Source organism: Callorhinus ursinus, unplaced genomic scaffold, assembly GCF_003265705.2.
Source record: "Callorhinus ursinus isolate GAN/ISIS: 27379988/994484 unplaced genomic scaffold, GSC_fseal_2.0 scaffold11, whole genome shotgun sequence".
Taxonomy (NCBI): domain Eukaryota; kingdom Metazoa; phylum Chordata; class Mammalia; order Carnivora; family Otariidae; genus Callorhinus; species Callorhinus ursinus.
The window spans coordinates 52,094,226-52,114,433 of NW_027397073.1; the positions used below are offsets into that span (position 1 = coordinate 52,094,226).

The 20,208-nt window shown below is 36.3% G+C and overlaps 1 protein-coding gene across 1 annotated transcript in view; it reads left to right on the forward strand.

Moving 5' to 3' along the window:
* NDC80 (NDC80 kinetochore complex component) overlaps positions 1-20,208 on the forward strand; it is a 64,912-nt gene that overhangs the window by 6,123 nt on the left and 38,581 nt on the right. Inside the window, exons 6-11 of the mRNA XM_025886507.2 lie at positions 365-467; positions 7,107-7,196; positions 9,662-9,755; positions 10,981-11,087; positions 11,844-11,988; positions 15,341-15,546. Coding sequence (XP_025742292.1) covers positions 365-467; positions 7,107-7,196; positions 9,662-9,755; positions 10,981-11,087; positions 11,844-11,988; positions 15,341-15,546 — 745 coding nt within the window. The remainder of the gene's footprint in view (positions 1-364; positions 468-7,106; positions 7,197-9,661; positions 9,756-10,980; positions 11,088-11,843; positions 11,989-15,340; positions 15,547-20,208) is intronic.

Genomic DNA, 20,208 nt, shown 5'->3' on the forward strand with positions numbered 1-20,208 from the left:
GTAGAGTAAATACAGGGAGGGATGGATTTGAGGATGAAGAGTATACATATGTGGCTTATTTGGAGTACATTGAATTTGAGGGAACAAACAATCTTTTAGGAGAGAAGTCCAACATATTGGTTGTAAATCAAGTTCTGCAGTGTTAGGGATATACGTACAAAGAGAAGAAACCAAAAAATACACAAAATCATTTCAGAGTCAGATGACCAAGGACAAAATCTTAATAAATATCTTACTTCTAAACAAGCCAAGACTGTTGGAGTATATGTGGAATTTTTCTAATGTAACTTCTTGCCTAATTTAGCCTTATTTTCACAAAATTAACATTGTTGGCTTCTATTTTTTTTTTCCTAACTTTTCATAGGTATCCTTTTGCATTATCCAAAAGCTCCATGTATACAGTGGGGGCCCCTCATACATGGCCACATATTGTGGCAGCCTTGGTTTGGCTAATAGACTGCGTCAAGGTATTTGATTTTTCATTTTAAAATGTGTATGTAGGAAAGATTTTTTTTTCCTTGAGATAGTGTTATTTCTCTCTCAGTCTGTCTTTTGCCACTTAAAGCCTACATCCGTTTTCATTTTTCAAAGCACATTTGATTTTAAATTCTTCAGACTATTAACAAATGCTTCTAAAGGTGAGAGGAATTACCACATTGGCAAGGAAATTATTTGTTTTTGTGCGGTTTTAAAGCTTTAAAAAAAAAAAAAAGGAAATTATTTCCCCCATTATATACATAACATTACTTTGGCTTTTTTTCCCTTTTTTAATTAAAATCCATATGCATTGCAAAAAATTTTGGAAAATACAGAAATACACAGAAAATGATATACCCATAATCCCACAACTCAGAGAACAATTTAAACATTTCCTTGGGCTATAGTTTTAAAGGTGCCATTTTTGCTGCACAAATTGTGTGGGTTTTTCTTTTAACTTTTGATATATATATTGACAAATTTTCCTTCAGAAAACTTGCACCAGTTAAAAGCTCCTCAGCAATGTATGAACATATGCATTTTCCCAAAACATCATTGTTTTAAAATCTTTACCATTTGAAAGATGAAAAAATAGCTTGTTTAATATATATATTATTAAAGCAATTGTCTTTTTGTATGGTTTGTCACTGATATTTCTCGTGGGTTTTTTTGTCCTATTTTATGTATATATTATTTTAACCTTTATAAATTAAACTGCTTATGTATTAAGTTTATCAATATTTTAAATGAACAAGTGAAAACTTTTTTTCCTATTTGCAATCTTTTTCTCAACTTGAACATATTTCACACTTATTACAATTGCCTATTTGTGTCTTTTGCCATTTTTCTATTTTCTTATTGATTTGTAGGAGCACCAAAACAGTCAAACTGGGGTAATTAGCTCGTATGGATATGATACAAATATTTTTTTCCTTTTGATTTATGTGCTGTATTTTGACTGTTGAGAAATACAGATCTTTATCTAGTCTAATTCAGTCTCTTCTTCTATAGTTTCTGAGTTCCTGTCCTTAGTGCTGGAATCCCTAAAACTAATACTGTCCTCCTGATATTCTCTTGTCCATCGACAGTCCCTTAACAAAATATAGGCAGGCACTAGGTGGATGGATTTTTGACCCAGAAGACATTTCAGTACTTTCAGCGCCACCATTGTCAAGATAAGAGTAGAAATCCAATACCATTTTACTGAACTTAATATATAACATCTGTGCATTCAATTTGTCTCTCCTCAGCGATATCCATCGACATTGGGTAACTACTTCTCTTTTCCCACCACCAAATACTCCTATTGTCAATAGAACACTTTACCCTTGTTTCACTAAACAACTTATGTCATTCTTTTGTGGTTAGGAGACAGCATTTCCACAGTAATGCAGGAGCTCATGGAGTACCTGCTTTGGCTTCTGTTGGGGAGGGACCTCTTGAGATGCCTCCAAGTCTATTATATAGGTTGAAATTTCCTCTTTGCTATCTTGGTTTGCTTGAGGTGGTAGAACTGAACACTGTAAGAATCAATGAGAGATTGTAGGAATCAATGAGACATCATAGGTTTCTTGTTCTAATTATCTTTCCCACTTAACAGAATCCTAAAAATTTAGCCAGACTTAGGATGGCCTCCTTTAGTCTCTGATGTTAAAAAAAAATTTCTTCCACATTTTTCCCTACTATTTTTATTACTTCTTTGTATTTAAATCATCTTTATTGTTTCCTTCCTTCTGCTAACTTTGGACTTTGGTCTTCTTTTTCTAGTTCCGTGAGGTGTAAATTTAGGTTCTTATTTAGGATCTTTCTGTTTCCTTGATGTATGCATTTATAGCTATAAACTTCCCTCTTTAAACTGCTTTTGCTACATCCTGTAAGTTCAATATGTTGTGTTTCCATTTTCATTTGTCTCAAGATACTTTTTCATTTCCCCTTCAATTTCTGATTTGTTACATTGGTTGTTCATGAGAGTGATGTTTAACTTCCATGTTCCCATGACTTTTCCACTTTTCCTCCTGTTGTTGATTTCTACTTTCATACCATTTTGGTTAGAGAAGATACTGAGTATGATTTCTTCTTGAATCATACTAAGACTTGTTTTATGACTTAACATATGATCTCTCCTAGAAAATTTTCCTTGTAGTCATGAGAAGAATGTATATTTTGCTTTTGTTGGATATGTTCTGTATATGTCTGTTGAGTCCATTTGGTCTGTAGTGTTGTTCAAATTGCTATTTATTTATTCTCTGAATGATCTCCCCATTGTTAAGACTGTGATATTAAAGTCTTCCAACTATTATTGTATTGCTGTTATTTCTTTTAGTTCTATTAGTATTTGCTTTATATATTTAGGTGCTCCCATGTTGGTTGCATAAATAGTTACAAATGTTTTATCTTCTTGATGGATTGACCCTTTTATCATTATATAATGACCTTTGTCATCTCTTTCTACCACTTTTTGTTTTTTGGGGTTTTTTTTTTAAGATTTTATTTATTTATTTATTTGACAGAGAGAGCACAAGCAGGTGAGAGGCAGAGGGAGAGGGAGGAGCAGGCTCCCCGCTGAGCAGGGAGCCCAATGCAGGACTCGATCCCAGGACCCTGGGATCATGACCTGAGCCGAAGTCAGAGGCTTAATGACTGAGCCACCCAGGTGTCCCTCTACCACTTTTCGTTCAAAGTCTGGTATATCTTTTTCATCCCTTCACTCTCAGTCTGTATCTCTAAAACTAATGTGAATCTCTTGTAGGCAGCCGATTTTTAGATCTTGTTTTTGTCCATTCAGTCATTCTATGTCTTTGGTTGGAAAGTTTAATCCATTTACACTTAATTATCCATGGATAAGGACTTACTGCCATTTGTTCATAGTTTTCAGACCATTTTGTAGATCTGTTGTTCTGCTTGGTCCTTATTCTTCTATCTTCTTTTAAAATTTGATGATATTTGGTATCAGCATACTTTGAGTATCATTTTTATGTATCTACTTCATGTTTTTCCCTTGTAGTTATCATAAGGCTTACATAAAATATCTTTAAAACTATAACATTCAGGGTGCCTGGATAGTTCAGTCGGTTAAGCATCCAACTCTTGATCTCCACTCAAGTCTTGATCTCAGGGTCATGAGTTCAAACCCCACATTGGGCTCCATGATGGGTGTAGAGCCTAATTTAAAAAACAAAAACAAAAATAACAGCTATAACATTCTATTTTAAACTGATAGCTTCAATAACATTCATAAATTTTACACTTTCACTTCTCCCTTTTACATTTTAGGTTATTGATGTTACAGTTTACATACTTTTTTATATTGTGTTTCCAATAACAGGTTATTGCAGTTTTGGTTCTTTTTAATTTATTTTTTAACTACTAAAGTCATAAGTGAATTACACAGCACCATATTAGAAAAGCAGACTTTGTATGTTTATTGTTACCAGTGAGTTTTACATTACCTTCATATGTTTTTACAATGTTAATTAGCACCTTTTGCTTCTACTCAAATAACTCCCTGTAACTTTCCTTGTAAGGCAGGTCTTAATGGTGGTGAACTCCCTCAGCGTTTATTTTGGAAAGTCTATATCTCTCCTTCATTTCTGAAGGGCAGTTTTGACAGATATAGTATTTTGGGTTGACGGTTTTTTCCTTTCAGTATTTTAAATATGCCATCCCCTTCTCTCCTGGCCTAAAAAGTTTCTATTGAGAATTCCACAGATAGTCTTATGGGGGTTTTCTTGTATGTAACTTCTCCCTTCTCTCTTGCTGCTTTCAAAATTCTTTGTCTTGATTTTTGACAATTTAATATGTCTCAACATAGCCCTGTTTGGGGTCCTGTGGGCTTCGTGGATCTGGATGTCCATTTTTCTTCCTACATTTGGGACTTACTGCTTTAAGTCTCTTATTGCTTTATACTTCCTTTTTATACTTTATACTTTCATCTCATTGCTTTAAGTCTCTTATTGCTTTATACTTTCTGTGCCTTTCTCTTTCTCTTCTCCTTTTGAGATTCCCATAATGCAGATACTGTATCATTTGATGATGATCCGTAAGTCCCATAGGCTTTCTTCACTCTTTTTCATTCTTTTTTTCTGTTTCTGTGACTGGATAATTTCAAATGTCCTGTCCTCTAGCCCACAACTGCTTTTTCTGCATAGTTGACTTTGCTTTGGAAGCTCTCTGTTTAATTCTTTAGATCAGTAATTTTTTCTCAGCTCTCATTTGTTTGATTTTTTTTTCTTTTAGTTTCTCTTTATTAAATTTCTTGTTTTGTTCATACATTGTTTTTCTGATTTTGTTTAGTTGGCTGTGTGTTCTTATAGTTTACTAAACACCTTTGAGAGGATTATTCTGAATTAGTTCATAGATCTCCATTTCTGTAGGGTTAGTTATTGGAGCTTTATTGTGTTTCCTTTAGTAGAGTCATGTTTACCTTATTTTTCACGATCCTGATTCCTTATGATGGTACCTGCACGTTTGAGTAAGTGGTCTCTTCCACATTTGACAGGTTCTCTTTGGTAGAGACATTTCTTTACCAGTCAGCTCAGATTGGGTTTTTAGAGGTATCAGCTGGTAACGTACTTGGGCCGGTGGGGCTTATATCAGGGTTTATTTTTGGGAAAGGTCACTGCCCAAGCTGTGAGGTTAGGGGAGAGGGGGAAGTGCTACTGTCTGAGAACGGTTAGAGAAGACTGCTGGCTTGGTTCCCTGCCCAAGTGAGACTATAGGGTAGGTGCCACGATTTCCTGGATAGTTGGGACTGAGTACCATACTCAGCAATAGGCAGTGCTGTAAATTAGCTTCCCTGCCCTCATGGTGCAACAGAACAGCCCCATACCAATGGTGTGAGTATGTGCTGAATTCCCTGAACAGAAGGAGCCACCACTGGTTTTGCTCTACATACAAGGAAGGCCATGAGCTGTGCTCTCCAAGTGTCACTGTAAGTAGGGCTGTAGGATGGGCTACACAGCATCGCATATGCTCGGGTTAGGTTTCCTGGTCAGGCAGGCTGAAGGCTGTAAAAAGCAGAGGGCAAAACTGCAATTTAGTTTCCATACCTGGGAGGGGGCCCTTGTATACGCTTCAAGATTAGAAAGGCTCTTGTTTGGGGTTCAAATTAAGCAGAACTATGCTCCAAATTCCCTGGCCTAACAGGCCACCATCCCAGCCCTGCAGATGATAGGGCCACCAGCCAGATTCTCCACTCCAGTGCCACTCTAATCAGAGTTGTCAGGTGGGTTACACATGTTCCCAGGTACTCTGGTTAGGTTTTCTGGTCAGGTGGGCCTGGAGACTGTATTCAGCTTTGGACAGCACCATAAATTATCTTCCCTGTCCCACTGGAGCTTCAGAACAAGCCTCATGACCAGCAGGGCTTTTTGGGAATCAAATCAGAGAGAATTGCATGCTTAACTCCCCAGATAACAGGGCTACTGTCTTGGGTCTGCAGAAGCAGAGCCACTGAGCAGGTTCTCCACTCAATTGCTGCTGTACCTGGGGCTAGAGGGTGGGCTATTGAGATTCCCATGAGCTCTGGTAAGGTTTCCTGATTAGCAGGGTTGGAGGCTATATTCAGCAGTGGGCAGGGCTATGGATTCGATTCCCTACCAGAATGGAGGAAATGAGACAGAACAGACCCCAAAACGGGCAAGATTCTTTTCGGGAAGCTAATCAGGCAAACCTGTGCGCCAGACTTCAGCCAGATGGGGTTGCTGACTTGGCTCTGCAGATGATCAAAGCCCCAGCCGAGCTCTTTTCACCTCTTATATGAGTCTTCTTTGAGTATCTTTGGAATAGGAAAGAAGTAGATATGGCAAGCAACTCTGGGCTAAGAACTTAGGAATCTGATATGTAAGTCCTAGGATAAGAAAAATTAATGAAATATTTCTAGCAGAAACTGCATTTTCCTTTTCATTCCTAATACATGGTGCTTTTCTTAGAAGCTTAGTGTGCATTATACTAGATAAACATTTACATCTTTACATTACATATCAGTTTCATTTACACTTTCTAGTTATTTTTTCATGTTTGGAAGGTTTTATTTTTAGAAAAATTTATAAAAACAGGTGTTCCAAAATGGAGTTTCTTTGCCTTAAAAACCTTTAGCAATGTTCCTTTATAAACATTTGACTGTTTTGCTGTAATGTATTATCTTATCACTTTCAAGCTTAAACAATTCTGTTTCTGAATATTTCATATTGTAACCAATCTGAAGTTCATATTTATACATACTGAAGCAGTCTGTGGATAACATTTAAGCACCAAACTTGAGTTCATAGAAAAGAAATAATCCTTTTTGGTTCACCTTTTATGTGGCAATTTTTTTTTTATTTTAGATTCTCAGAGTTGCATTAAAATGTGTGTATATGCTCTCAATGAATTAATAGTAGCATAAAGATCAGCATATTTAATAGAACTAAATATGGAATCCATCCTTTTTTAATTCTGATGGATTTAGTTACTAAAACATTAAAAGGATAACATTTTAATGCTCAATAAAATGACCTCTCTAGAGACTTTGTCATGCAGTAATGTAAATGCTTCTAAAAATGACACTAAAACAAATGATTCAGAACATGAAAGCTATGTGTTTTTCTCACATTTCATCAACTTAAATACGTTGCTTGTTTACTTACTAGTTACATAATGCCATGAAAGAAAGCTCACCTTTATTTGATGATGGACAGCCTTGGGGAGAAGAAACTGAAGATGGAATTATGCATAATAAGGTACCTTACATTACCACAAACATTATAGTTATCTTGGTATTATTAACTGTGTCACTACTGAAATTAATATAGTCGGGGGCCTGGGTGGCTTAGTCAGTTTCTGCCTTTGTCTCAGGTCATGATCCCAGGGTCCTAGGGTCAAGCCCTGCCCCAGGCTCCCTGCTCAGCAGGGCCTTTGCTTCTCTCTCAGCCCCTGCCCCTGCTTGTGCTCGCTCACTCTGTCTCTCTCGCAAAAATAAATAAAAATATTTTTAAAAAGAAATTAATATACTCTTTAGCGGAGTCTTTTTGCTTCCCAAAAAACTTCTAAAATTGAATTTTTTTAACATTAATAGATTTATTCTTGGAATCACATTGTCATTTCTTAAAATTAAGTAGGCATAGAAATTTAAAATGGTAAGGTTAAGCTTCCAACTCAGGTCATGATCTCAGGGTCATGGGATCGGGTCCCTCATCTGGCTCCACACTCAGCTTGGATTCTGCTTGAGACTTTCTCCCTCACCCCTGCCCCTCCTCCCACATGTGCAGCCACATGCTTGCGTGGTCACTTGCTCTCTCTCTCTCTAAAATACATAGATCTTTTTTAATAAATAAAATGTTAGTAAGTAAAAAATGCACGGAAATTGGAATTTAAATCATAACATGTTATTGTTTTGTATATAAATGTAACACTTCTTTTCTCCTGGACCTTTTAGAATAAAGATATCAATACTGGCAACATAAGTCTTTGAGTCTTAAATATTACATATTTAATACATGTTTTGTTTTGGCCTTTTATTTAGGCATATTACCACTTAGATCCGAGTTACCACTTCCAAAAGGGATTGAGATAAAAGTAAACATGGTCTAAGTTGGTTCCCAAGCCATACTTTATTGGAGCCTAAACTATGTAACTGACCCCACCCTGTTTCCTAAAATAAGCAAATTTATGTGTCTAAATAGAGCAAACACCAACTCCAAGGAATAGATTTATAATATTGAGATTAAACATTAATGTGCCCTAGCACATGTAAAAGATCAATCACCATGCATGTCCCTAAAAAGAAAAACTATTTTCTCTGCTAATTCTAATCTACTCTTTGGAGCATTTGACATTAAAAAAAAAAGTGGCAAGGAACTTTAGTCTCATTTTTTATTACTACTTTTCATTACTTTTTTTTTTTTTTTTTTTTTAAACAGAGTAACCATACCTTTTACTATTTCAGCAATGTCCCCTGCTGGAGAAGCAGTTAGCCTTTGATCCTACTCTTGAGAGAATTCTCCTCCCGTGTTGCAATATGTGCACTGGACTAAATTTATCTGTACCTCATTTTGCAGCCAAATACAACACTTGTTAAATATTAAATTTTTTGACGTTTATCCTAAAGGTTAAACCAGTAAAAGTTATTCTTGCTATTTTAGCTATTATTTCAAATGACAATATACAGAGCAGCACTTTGGAAATTATAAAGTGCTGCTCTGTATAAAATATTGTAAAAAAATATTTTAAATTAAAGAAGGTTATCAAAGTACCCAAATTCACCAAATTCTGAGCCTCACCTTTGTGGATCCAGAAACTCAGTTTGTTAGTAGCAGAGCATTTGACTGCAGAAATTTAATTTGTTTTTTAATCTGGAAAATCAAAATTGACGAAGCTTAAACTGATTCACTGTCACCAAATTCACAAGAGATTGATCTGAAATAGAATGAAAATGTATTATTTTATCATCAGTGGTATACCTTTTCAGTTACAGGAATACTCATACTGACCATTCAGGGTAACCTTTCCATATCAACCAAGTAATACAAAGGTTGGTTAGTTGGCGGAGAATCAGCACAAAGGGAATTGGTTTGTCTTGAGGGATATTTATTTATCAGCCATCCTCATCTCCTGACAAAGCACGCTTCTTCAGTGACCGAAACACCTCATAACTGCAGAATATAGTGTTACTTTCTCTTGGATAAATATTAACAATGCTAATATTCTGCTATTTAGATCTCTGCTAACCATGCCATTTTTTTAGACTGAAGTTACAGTGTAACTATAGCCTTTATTCTGATTTTCACAGCGAGACTTAGTTTAATTGGACTTAGGTCATCATCAGTTCATTTAAGTTTTTCATAAGGTTGATTGCATAAAGATGAATGTGCATTTTATGTTGAATTATATTTATTAATAAGCTTCCTTGTTTGACCTCAAAATTCTGAAGGTATGGTTTCCTTACTGTTTACTAATTATAACCTTTATCCAAATTTAAGTGTTCTTTATTATCCTCATTCACATTAGAAGTAGCAGACTAAGTCTGTGCAGCATAATTAATGATATATCCTAGGTTTGTGTCTCATTTATAGGAGTTCTTATAACTACTTAGTATTTCTGACTTTTCTTTTTTTAATTCAAATTTAAATTTTCACTTAGAAAAATGAAACAAACTAAATAGAGAATAATAGCTTTTTTTTTTTTTAAATGTGCTTAACCCAATCAGTTGTTTTTGGACTACACCATAAAATGCTATGAAAGTTTCATGACTGGTGCTGACAGTTTTGAAGAGATGAATGCAGAGTTGCAGTCAAAGCTGAGTAAGTGTTCTCATTCCTAGTGTGCTTGCTTAGTCATGTATCAAACTCTGTTCATGGAGTTGTAGCTCATTTTACCACACCCAGTGTTTATATGAGCTACTCTAAATGTGTTTGGATGCCTACTAATTTTTGTCTTCATTGTTTTCTTTGGTGAAGAGAAGTGATAGTTAAGCAGAAAGAATACCAATTTTGGAGTCAGACCTGAGGCAAAACCTCTTCCTGGCTACGTGACCTTAACAAATTACTTAACCTGTCTAACAAAGTTTTGCAAGATTAGGTGGCCATGTACATAAAGTATCAAACACACTACCAGGATCACAGAAGATAATCAGCAAATGTTATTCCTATGATATTCTTGTTTTACTGTTTGAGAAATTGAAGTACCAATTAATCAAAACACTTAAGGTCCTTTCAAAATGTGTGGTAGGCATTTAGTTAATGGACCATTATATTTCCAAAGAAAGAAATTGTTTATGGTTCCACTCTATTATAACCTAGGGACATTCAGTATTTACTAGCTAACTCTAAAATGTTCCAGAGGAATTAATTCAATTGTTTTTTTCTTTTACTGAAATAGTCTTATATGTAAAATGGTAGAATGGTGGGTAAAACAGATAAATTTAAGATGTGTAAAACCATTTCTCCAATAAAATCAATCAAAACATGAGAATATCACCTTGCCAGTATTGCCACAAAAGGTAAAAACATTTCTCCTATGTTCCCATTGGACATATCTTCCTGAAATAATAGGACAATTTCAGCTTGTCGACATAAGAAAAGGAGCAAGGTAAATGATGTTTCATTTTGAAAGAGGAAAATTCATAGTGATCTAATATAAAAAGCATTTAGTGAATTCATTTACTCACACAATACTTATTGTATACCTACAGTGGGCAAGCCACTATTTAGGCACTGAGGATACAGTAATGAATAAGAAATAGAAAATCCCTGCCCTGTGAGGTTACCTCTACTACAAATAATAATCAAGTAAACCACTATAAATCAAAGGTTGATAAGTGCTATGAAGAAAAATAAAGCAAGTAAGAGGGTAGAAAGTGTAGTGAAGGGAAAGGTTTGCTATTCTAGAGGGTAGGCTATCCTTAACTGGTAGCATTTTGAACAGAGACCAAGAAGGAAGTAAGGGAAAGAGCAATGGTGAAGAACTGGGGAAAAATGTTTCTAGGCAGAATTGAGATCTTACTAAGTTTTGGGGTTTTCTCTCCAGAGGATTTATTTAATGTTGATGCTTCCAAGCTGGAATCATTAGCAGCAAAAAACAAAGCATTGAATGAACAGATTGCAAGACTGGAACAAGAAAGAGAAAAAGAACCGGTTAGTAAACATGTTTATTTCATCAATAGGCTTATATACTTAGCTCTTTTGGACTCTTGGATCTCCTTAGAGAATACCAGCTGTTTCTTTATTAAAAAATAAATAAATAAATAAAATAACAAAATAAGCTTCTTAAAAATTAATTTTTTTACATAGGACAGAACTCCCCATGAAAACATGTTTGGTATCTCTAGAGCTTTGTTTTCCCTTGTGATCTATCAGTCTTGAACTAATGGTGTTCAGAATATGATGAAAGAGTCTTACCTATTTACATAAGACCAAAAAGATCTTTTGAACAGGATCCCCATGTTATATGCCTCTAGGGAGCACAATTTACAAGAAGCCCTGAGTTATGTAATTAGTGAAAAGGGAATGGTGATAAGTGGGTTTATGTAATATACTGTATTCTAAGGGCTTTCTAAAAGCTAAATGATAATATCCAGATACCTAATTTTATTTTGGGTATTATAATACTGAAGTGCCCAGACTGTTCTGTAAAATATCAAATTTTAAATGTTTGTGCTTTTTAATTCTGGCCCTTGACTTTTTGTATCCCAAACTGACTTCCTGAAAAGTAGGTACATCTTCTTAATTAGGTAATAACAGCAAAGTTCCCTTTTAGTTCTTTGGCTTCCTCTTAAAGGGATAGGAAACGCTAATACACCTTTTTCTAAGATGAATTTAAATAATATTGTGTTATTTTCAAGTAAAGGAATGGTTATCAATTAGAATAATATGGTTTCTTTTCTTTTAAAGAATCGTCTAGAGTCATTGAGAAAATTGAAAACTTCCTTACAAGCAGATGTTCAAAAATATCAGGCATACATGAGCAATTTGGAGTCTCATTCAGCCATTCTTGACCAGAAATTGAATGGGCTTGATGAAGAAATTTCTAGAGTAGGTAAGCACAACCAATGCTAAAAGAGGACATTCATACTGGAATGGGGACCTGCCTGGGTTTTAATCACATACAGAGACAGCTTTGTCATCCATATTGTTTTTCCTTTAATGGTGAATGGCTATAGCAGGCCACCAAGTTTTCAATGCCTTCTACATGTATTAGTTTTCTGAGGCTGCTATAAAAAAAAAATACCACAAATTTGGTAGGTTAGAACAAAAGAAATTTGTTCTAAAGGCCAGAAGTCCAAAATTTATTATGGCCAAGCTTCCTCCAAGGACTCTAGGGGAGAATTCATTCCTTGTCTCTTCCAGCTTCTCTTATCTGATGGTATTCCTGAGCTTTTGGCCATGTCACTCCAATTTCTACCTTCATCTTCACATTGCCTTGTCTCTGTATGTGTGTCTCCTCTCCTGTTTGTGTCCATTTCTCATAGCCTCTGTCTTTTAAGGACATTTATGATGGCATTTAGGACCCACTGGATAATCCAGGGCAATCTCATCTCAAAATATTTAATGTAATCATATCTGCAAAAACCCCTTTTCTAAATAAGGAAATGTTTACAAATTCCAGGGATTAGGATTTCATGTGTTTGGGTGACCATTATTCAACCTCTACTACACCTTCTAACATGTTTTCAGGTGTCTGATTTTTTAAAACTAAGAGGGACCTAACCTAAAAACATATGCTGCCTAATATAAATATATATTCTATTCCACCTTATAATTAATAAGCCAGATTCTTAAATCTCTGCTGGCTTCAGTCTGCTACAATTGTCTTATTCTCCCTCACTACCTTCTAAGCCACTTGGTAGCTTAAGCTGTTTGAAAAGTAAGATGGAGGGGCGCCTGGGTGACTCAGTCATTAAGCGTCTGCCTTCAGCTCAGGTCATGGTCCCAGGGTCCTGGGATCAAGCCCCACATCGGGCTCCCTGCTCAGCGGGAAGCCTGCTTCTCCCTCTCCCTCTCCCCTTGCTGTGTTCCCTCTCTCGCTATCTCTCTCTCTGTCAAATAAATAAATAAAATCTTTAAAAAAAAAGTAAGATGGAAATACTACAATTCTTTGGAAGCAAAAGCCCAATTAAAGAAAACATATTTATATCCTGTGTGTTCTAACTTTGTTTTTCATAAGCACATATCATAATCATAAAATTGAAAATACTGTAACACATGGATTGATGTTTCTCTACTGCCAGAAGGAAAGCAAAGTATTCATACATCACAGAGCCATTGGATGGCAAAATGAATAACTCTATGGACCTACTGTACTATTTTTCTAGGTGTTTGTCTGCTTCAGTTTTATTCTTGTAGGATTTTACAGGCTATGTTTGTCCCACATAGAATTTGTGTAGATAGTCCCTAGGATATTTGATTTAATGCTTAGTATTAGTAATATTAACCATCTGTCAAGTCAAAGATAATTACATGGTGTATTTGGTTAAATCAGGTTATTTTTTCCAAATAACTCTGATTACATATACTAGATTTTCTCTAAACCAAGCCTTTAAATAATTTACACTTGGCCCCTAATGTTTGTTCTCCATGATGACAAGAAACCATAGACTAATATTTTATTATAGCAATATTTGTAATGCAATTAATACTTTATAATATTCTGTCTTCCTCATTGGTATTTATCAAGAGAATTTTCGTACTTCCTACTTTTCTTGTGAGATTTTTTTTCCCAGTAATTGCAAGCTAAAGAGGTGAGAGAGATTTTAGCCATCATTTGCCATTCCAGATTGATTTAGTTTGTGATAATAATTTGATAACTTAGCCTAAGATGTTTTTGTTCTGAATATTTTAACTTTCATGATTATTTAAAGTCACTCATGGCCAAGAATCAAAGAGACCTATTTTTTTTTTAAGATTTTATTTATTTATTCATGAGAGACAGAGAGAGAGAGAGAGGCAGAGGGAGAAGCAGGCTCCCAAGGAGCAGGGAGCCCGATGCGGGACCCGATCCCAAGACCTGAGCTGAAGGCAGACGCTTAACCATCTGAGCCACCCAGGTGCCCCAAAGAGACCTATTAAAACTGTGTGGAGACAGACAGGAAAGGAAGGAAGGAAGAAAGAGAATAATGTACATTGTGGATTTTTTGTGCAGATTCCTGTGATAAATGTTTTACTTCAGCTGTTTTTATTTTGAGCTCAAGTGTGGAACTTCCCAAGTACAGTGCTACAAATGAGTTATAACAAAGCCAAGATCTTGATCCTGTCAGCCCATGGAATGATTGTCTTGGCCCCTTTGGTCATGCATATTCTCATCCATCTACCCCAGCCTGCTTAAAAGTACTATCCTATTCTTTATAAGCTACGAATAACAACAGGTTGGAAAATACCATCCTGTATAACCCCAAATATTTTAAGTTTGATAACTTTTCTTGCCCTTTGTATAATCATTTGCTGTTTGTAAGTACCATTTTGTCTTAGTAAAATAATATAGTCCTTCTTGCTTACAAATTGTGGTAAATAGAGGGGTGCCTGGGTGGTACAGCCAGTTAAGCGTATGACTCTTGGTTTCAGCTCAGGTCATAATTCTGGGGTCCTGGGATCAAGATCGAGCCCCACATCAGGCTCTGCACTCAGTGTGGAATCTGCTTAAGATTCTCTCTCTTCCTCTGCCCCTCCACCTATACTCACATGTGCTCGCGCACTCTCTCTCTCTCTCAAATAAATAAATCTTTAAAAAAAAAAAAACAAATTTTGGTAAATAGAGCAAGAACTTAACGACTGTAGTGATTTAATATTTGATCAAACTACTGAAAATGTCAGTGAAATAATAAAGTGATGTATTTGAACATAAATATTTTTATATTTGTGAAAAACTTGTGGGTTTTCTGACTTATTGCAGAGAATCATGCTGGAGTATTAAAAGCATTTGAACTGATCATTGGCAGACTATCCCTCTTACATGTAATAATTCTTAATCCTAATCATTATATGTGAAGCCATATTTTTTTCATGTAGCACTTTCTGAAAATCATAAAAGCCAATAGGGAAGTAAGTTTCTAACATAAAACTTTAATTGTATCATCTTTCAGGAATGTTATTACCAAAGTGGGATCAAATAGAATCACCCCAAAAAAGTGAAGAGAAAAATATACATGTAAATAACTTGGAAATTTAGACCTATTAATCAAGTCTCTTAAATAATGGCATCAGAGCACCTGACTGGCTCAGTTGGTAGAGTGTACGACTCTTGAGCTTGGGACTGTGAGTTTGAGCTCTACACTGGGTGTAGAGACTGAGTTAAAAAAATTAAAATCTGGTTCAACCATGTTTTAAATAAATAATAGCCTCAATTTCTTTGTAGGAATTGAAAGAATTTAACAAATTTGTTTTCTTTAATGCAGAACTAGAATATGAAACAATGAAACAGGAGAATACTCGCCTACAGAATATTGTCGATAACCAGAAGTACTCAGTTGCAGACATCGAGAGAATAAATCATGAAAGAAATGAACTGCAGCAGACCATTAATAAACTAACCAAGGACCTGGAGGCTGAACAACAGCAGTTGTGGAATGAAGAGCTAAAATATGCCAGAGGCAAAGAGGCGGTATGTCATACCATTTCCAGAGTGGCAACTTAGAGCTGACATTTGTAAAGGTCTATCCCTGTTAAGAAAAACTGAATGGGTAGAATAAATTGGCTAAAGAGTTAAAACTTTTTAACATTGACATTTTACTAAACACACTCATCCCTTTTTGTCAATTCAGTAACACCCCAATTTCTCTCAGTCAGATTTAAGGTAGCTTGTACTTTTTAGCAATGAACCAAGAAATAAGCAAAAATGTCTCTAAGTACGTGAAAATAATGTTCATAAATCACATGCCTTTTATTCTAGAAGAGGATATGAGTCGAGTCTTCATTTACCTAGTCACTATTCAAACATTTGTTTAAGATCCGCTGTGTGCCACTTCCCATACTGAGCTTAGAAGAATAAAGATAAAAAGATAGACTCTCCCCTCAAGAAACTTCCAATCTAGTTGATATGAGACCATGAGATCAGACCTCTAAGAGATGTTTGCACAGGGTATTTCGGAAGCACATAGTATTCCTAACCCATATGTAGTGTCTGTGGTGTGGGAAGATGTACAAGGTGATTTTTAGAAAGGTTTCCTTGAAAGATAATACCTGAACTGAATTGGGAAGTGTAAGTAAGAGTTATCTTGGCAAGGGTAGGGGAGTCAGCAAACAAGTATATGGGAAAGCTCAAAGAGAAAATTGCGTGTTATACTCTGGCATCAGAATCTTTTCATATGGCTAGGAGCTTAATAGCAAGGGATAGGGGCACAGCAAAAGAGAAGACTCAAGAGAAAAAGCACAGACCAGACAATAAAGATTCTTTTCATATTTAAAAGTTTGGGCTTTATTCTGAAAGCTCCAAGAAACCCTTAAGATTTTTAAACAGATATTACATTTCAGAAAGATCACATTTTTGGACATGTGAAAAATGGATTGGAGGGGAGCAAAACAGATAAGGATCTGTGGCAGTAATGTGGTGAGAAGTTATGAGCTGAGTTTAGATAATGCTAGTGGAGATTCAAAGAAGTGGGTGCCCTCTGACTACTTAGGAAATAGAGGGAATAAGACTTGATGAAAGAAAAAGGGTGCATTCACAGAGTCTGGTTTGGGCAATGGGGCAAGCAATAGTACCGCTCACTCCAAAATAGAAGAGAAGTGGCCAGTCAGGAATAGAGATGGTATGCTGAACCTGTTATGTCCATGGGGCATTCTAATAGGCTATTGTTATGTGAGTCTGAACCTCAGCATAAAATATGAGGGTTTGCATTGTAGACTAAGTAAAAATCAGAATGTACTGTGATTGAAACCACCAGAGTAGATGAATTCACCAAGGAAAAATGCATAAGAGGAAAGGAGCACCAGCATCTTAAAGTGGACAAAGGTCCCTTAAGAGAGGCCTAAAAGAAACTGAGGACTAGCCAGAGAGGTCAAGAGGACAGAAGCTGAAAAAGGAAGTCAGGAAGGGGTGAGCAGTATCAAATGCAGTGACGGGATTTAAAAGTTACTGCCAGATTTGGTAACAGCAGTCACTAGTGACCTTCACCAGAATCGAAGTATTTGACTTCATTTCAGTTTTATAGGTAGCACATTATCCTCGTAGATAAGACTGAGAAAGTGGGCATATTGGCCATATGAATTTCTAGATAAAGCTTATCCTTACTTTTGGTGGCAGTCCCTTACGAATGTTCTCTCCTTCTGCCTGGCTGGCTGTGCACTCTTTACTCTGACCTTTTAACGTAGCTCGCAGCAGACAAGAACTTTTTCTTAGTGATTTAGCATAATCATGAACGTGACACCAGTGTATTCTAAAACAACAAGAAGTTAACAGGTTGTCTAGGGACCAAATATTTTTCTATCAAATCGTTCCAAAGTGATTTTTTTCTGCTATATACACTATTGCATTCCTAAGAAAAGTTATGTGAGTTAAGACTCTTCTAAGAAAAGGTAATAAAACGTGTCTTTCAAAGGGCCCTCTCTCTCTCTCTCTTTTTTTAATGGAAAAAATGGAGTTTCAAAATTAAATTTTAAAGTTTTCTACCCTATTTTGAAAATACCCTAGTATTTTCAGTTACAATGTTTGTTTATTGGTAGGTATAGTACTAAAATTTGTACCTCACTGAGAAAAATTTAGACTCTCTTTTGCTCCAGAGATAATGGCGTTTTTTATCCTATTACTTTCAGCACTTTCCTTAATACATTATTTCTCATAAATAGTTATCACTATTGTTAAAATAAAAAAGTAGATCAAACAAAGCAGCTCTTTTTGCCCAAAGGGACAATATTGGTTTTTCATCCTGGTCACCTTATAAAGTGCATTATAGGCATGATACAAATGATTTCTTAGTCAGGTTTTTACTATTTTGTATTTTTAAAAATCTGTATTTTGCACACCTACATATATAATTTTTCATGTGGCAAGAACAATTCAGCATGAGCAGCAAACATTGGCTCCTTTTTTTAATCCCTGTCTCACCATACTTTTGCTTTGCCTTGACTATCTTTACTCCCTCATTCTAAGCTTCTAGGTAATCTCTGTCCCTGTGTATTAAGGAGAAAGATAGACATTTATAAGAAGTAGACTGTAGGGGCACCTGGGTGGCTTAGTCATTAAGCATCTGCCTTCGGCTCAGGTCATGATCCCAGGGTCCTGGGATTGAGCCCCACATTGGGCTCCCTGCTCAGCGGGAAGCCTGCTTCTCCCTCTCCCACTCCGCCTGTTTGTGTTCCCTCTCTCACTGTGTCTCTCTCTCTGTCAGATACATAAAACCTTTAAAAAAAAAAAAAAGAAGAAGAAGAAGAAGTACACTGTAGTGGTGATCCCAAAAGTCTTTGAATTTAGAATTTGGTAAACCTGTATTTTATTTTTTTTTAATTTTTTATTGTTATGTTAATCACCATACATCATTAGTTTTTGATGTAGTGTTCCATGATTCATTGTTTGTGCATAACACCCAGTGCTCCATGCAGAACATGCCCTCTTTAATACCCATCACCAGGCTAACCCATCCCCCCAACCCCCTCCCCTCTAGAAACCTCTGTTTTTCAGAGTCCATCGTCTCTCATGGTTCGTGTCCCCCTCCGACTTACTCGCCTTCATTCTTCCCCTCCTGCTATCTTCTTTTTTTTTCTTAACATATATTGCATTATTTGTTTCAGAAGTAATGATCTGTGATTCAACAGTCTTACACAATTCACAGCGCTCACCGTAGCACATGCCCTCCTCAATGTCTGTCACCCAACCACCCTGTCCCACCCACCCCCCACCACTCCAGCAACCCTCAGTTTGTTTCCCAAGGTTAAAAATTCCTCATATCAGCGAGGGCATATGATACATGTCTTTCTCTGATTGACTTATTTCACTCAGCATAACACCCTCCAGTTCCATCCACGTTGTTGCAAATGGCAAGATCTCATTCCTTTTGATGGCTGCATAATATTCCATTGTGTATATCTACCACATCTTCTTTATCCATTCATCTGTCGATGGGCATCTTGGCTCTTTCCACAGTTTGGCTATTGTGGACATTGCTGCTATAAACATCGGGGTGCACATACCCCTTCGGATCCCTACATTTGTATCTTTGGGGTAAATACCCAGTAGTGCAATTGCTGGATCGTATGGTAGCTCTATTTTCAACTTTTTGAGGAACCTCCATACTGTTTTCCAGAGTGGTTGCACCAGCTTGCATTCCCACCAACAGTGTAGGAGGGTTCCCCTTTCTCCACATCCCCGCCAACATCTGTCGTTTCCTGACTTGTTAATTCTAGCCATTCTGACTGGTGTGAGGTGGTATCTCATTGAGGTTTTGATTTGGATCTCCCTGATGCCGAGCGATGTTGAGCACTTTTTCATGTGTCTGTTGGCCATTTGGATGTCTTCTTTGGAAAAATGTCTGTTCATGTCTTCTGCCCATTTCTTGATTGGATTATTTGTTCTTTGGGTGTTGAGTTTGATAAGTTCTTTATAGATTGTGGATACTAGCTCTTTATCTGATATGTCATTTGCAAATATTTTCTCCCATTCTGTCGGTTGTCTTTTGGTTTTGTGGACTGTTTCTTTTGATGTGCAAAAGCTTTTTATCTTGATGAAATCCCAAGAGTTCATTTTTGCCCTTGCTTCCCTTGCCTTTGGCGATGTTTCTAGGAAGAAGTTGCTGCGGCTGAGGTCGAAGAGGTTGCTACCTGTGTTCTCTTTTAGGATTTTGATGGACTGTCTCACGTTTAGGTCTTTCAACCATTTGGAGTCTATTTTTGTGTGTGGTGTAAGGAAATGGTCCAGTTTCATTCTTCTGCATGTGGCTGTCCAATTTTCTCAACACCATTTGTTGAAGAGACTGTCTTTTTTCCACTGGACATTCTTTCCTGCTTTGTCAAAGATAAGTTGACCATAGAGTTGAGGGTCCATTTCTGGGCTCTCGATTCTGTTCCACTGATCTATGTGTCTGTTTTTGTGCCTATACCATACTGTCTTGATGATGATAGCTTTGTAATAGACCTGGAAGTCTGGAATTGTGATGCCGTCAGCTTTACTTTTCTTTTTCAATATTCCTCTGGCTATTCGGGGTCTCTTCTAGTTCCATACAAATTTTAGGATTATTTGTTCCATTTCTTTGAAAAAAGTGGGTGGTATTTTGATGGGGATTGCATTGAATGTGTAGATTGCTCTAGGTGGCATTCACATCTTCACAATGTT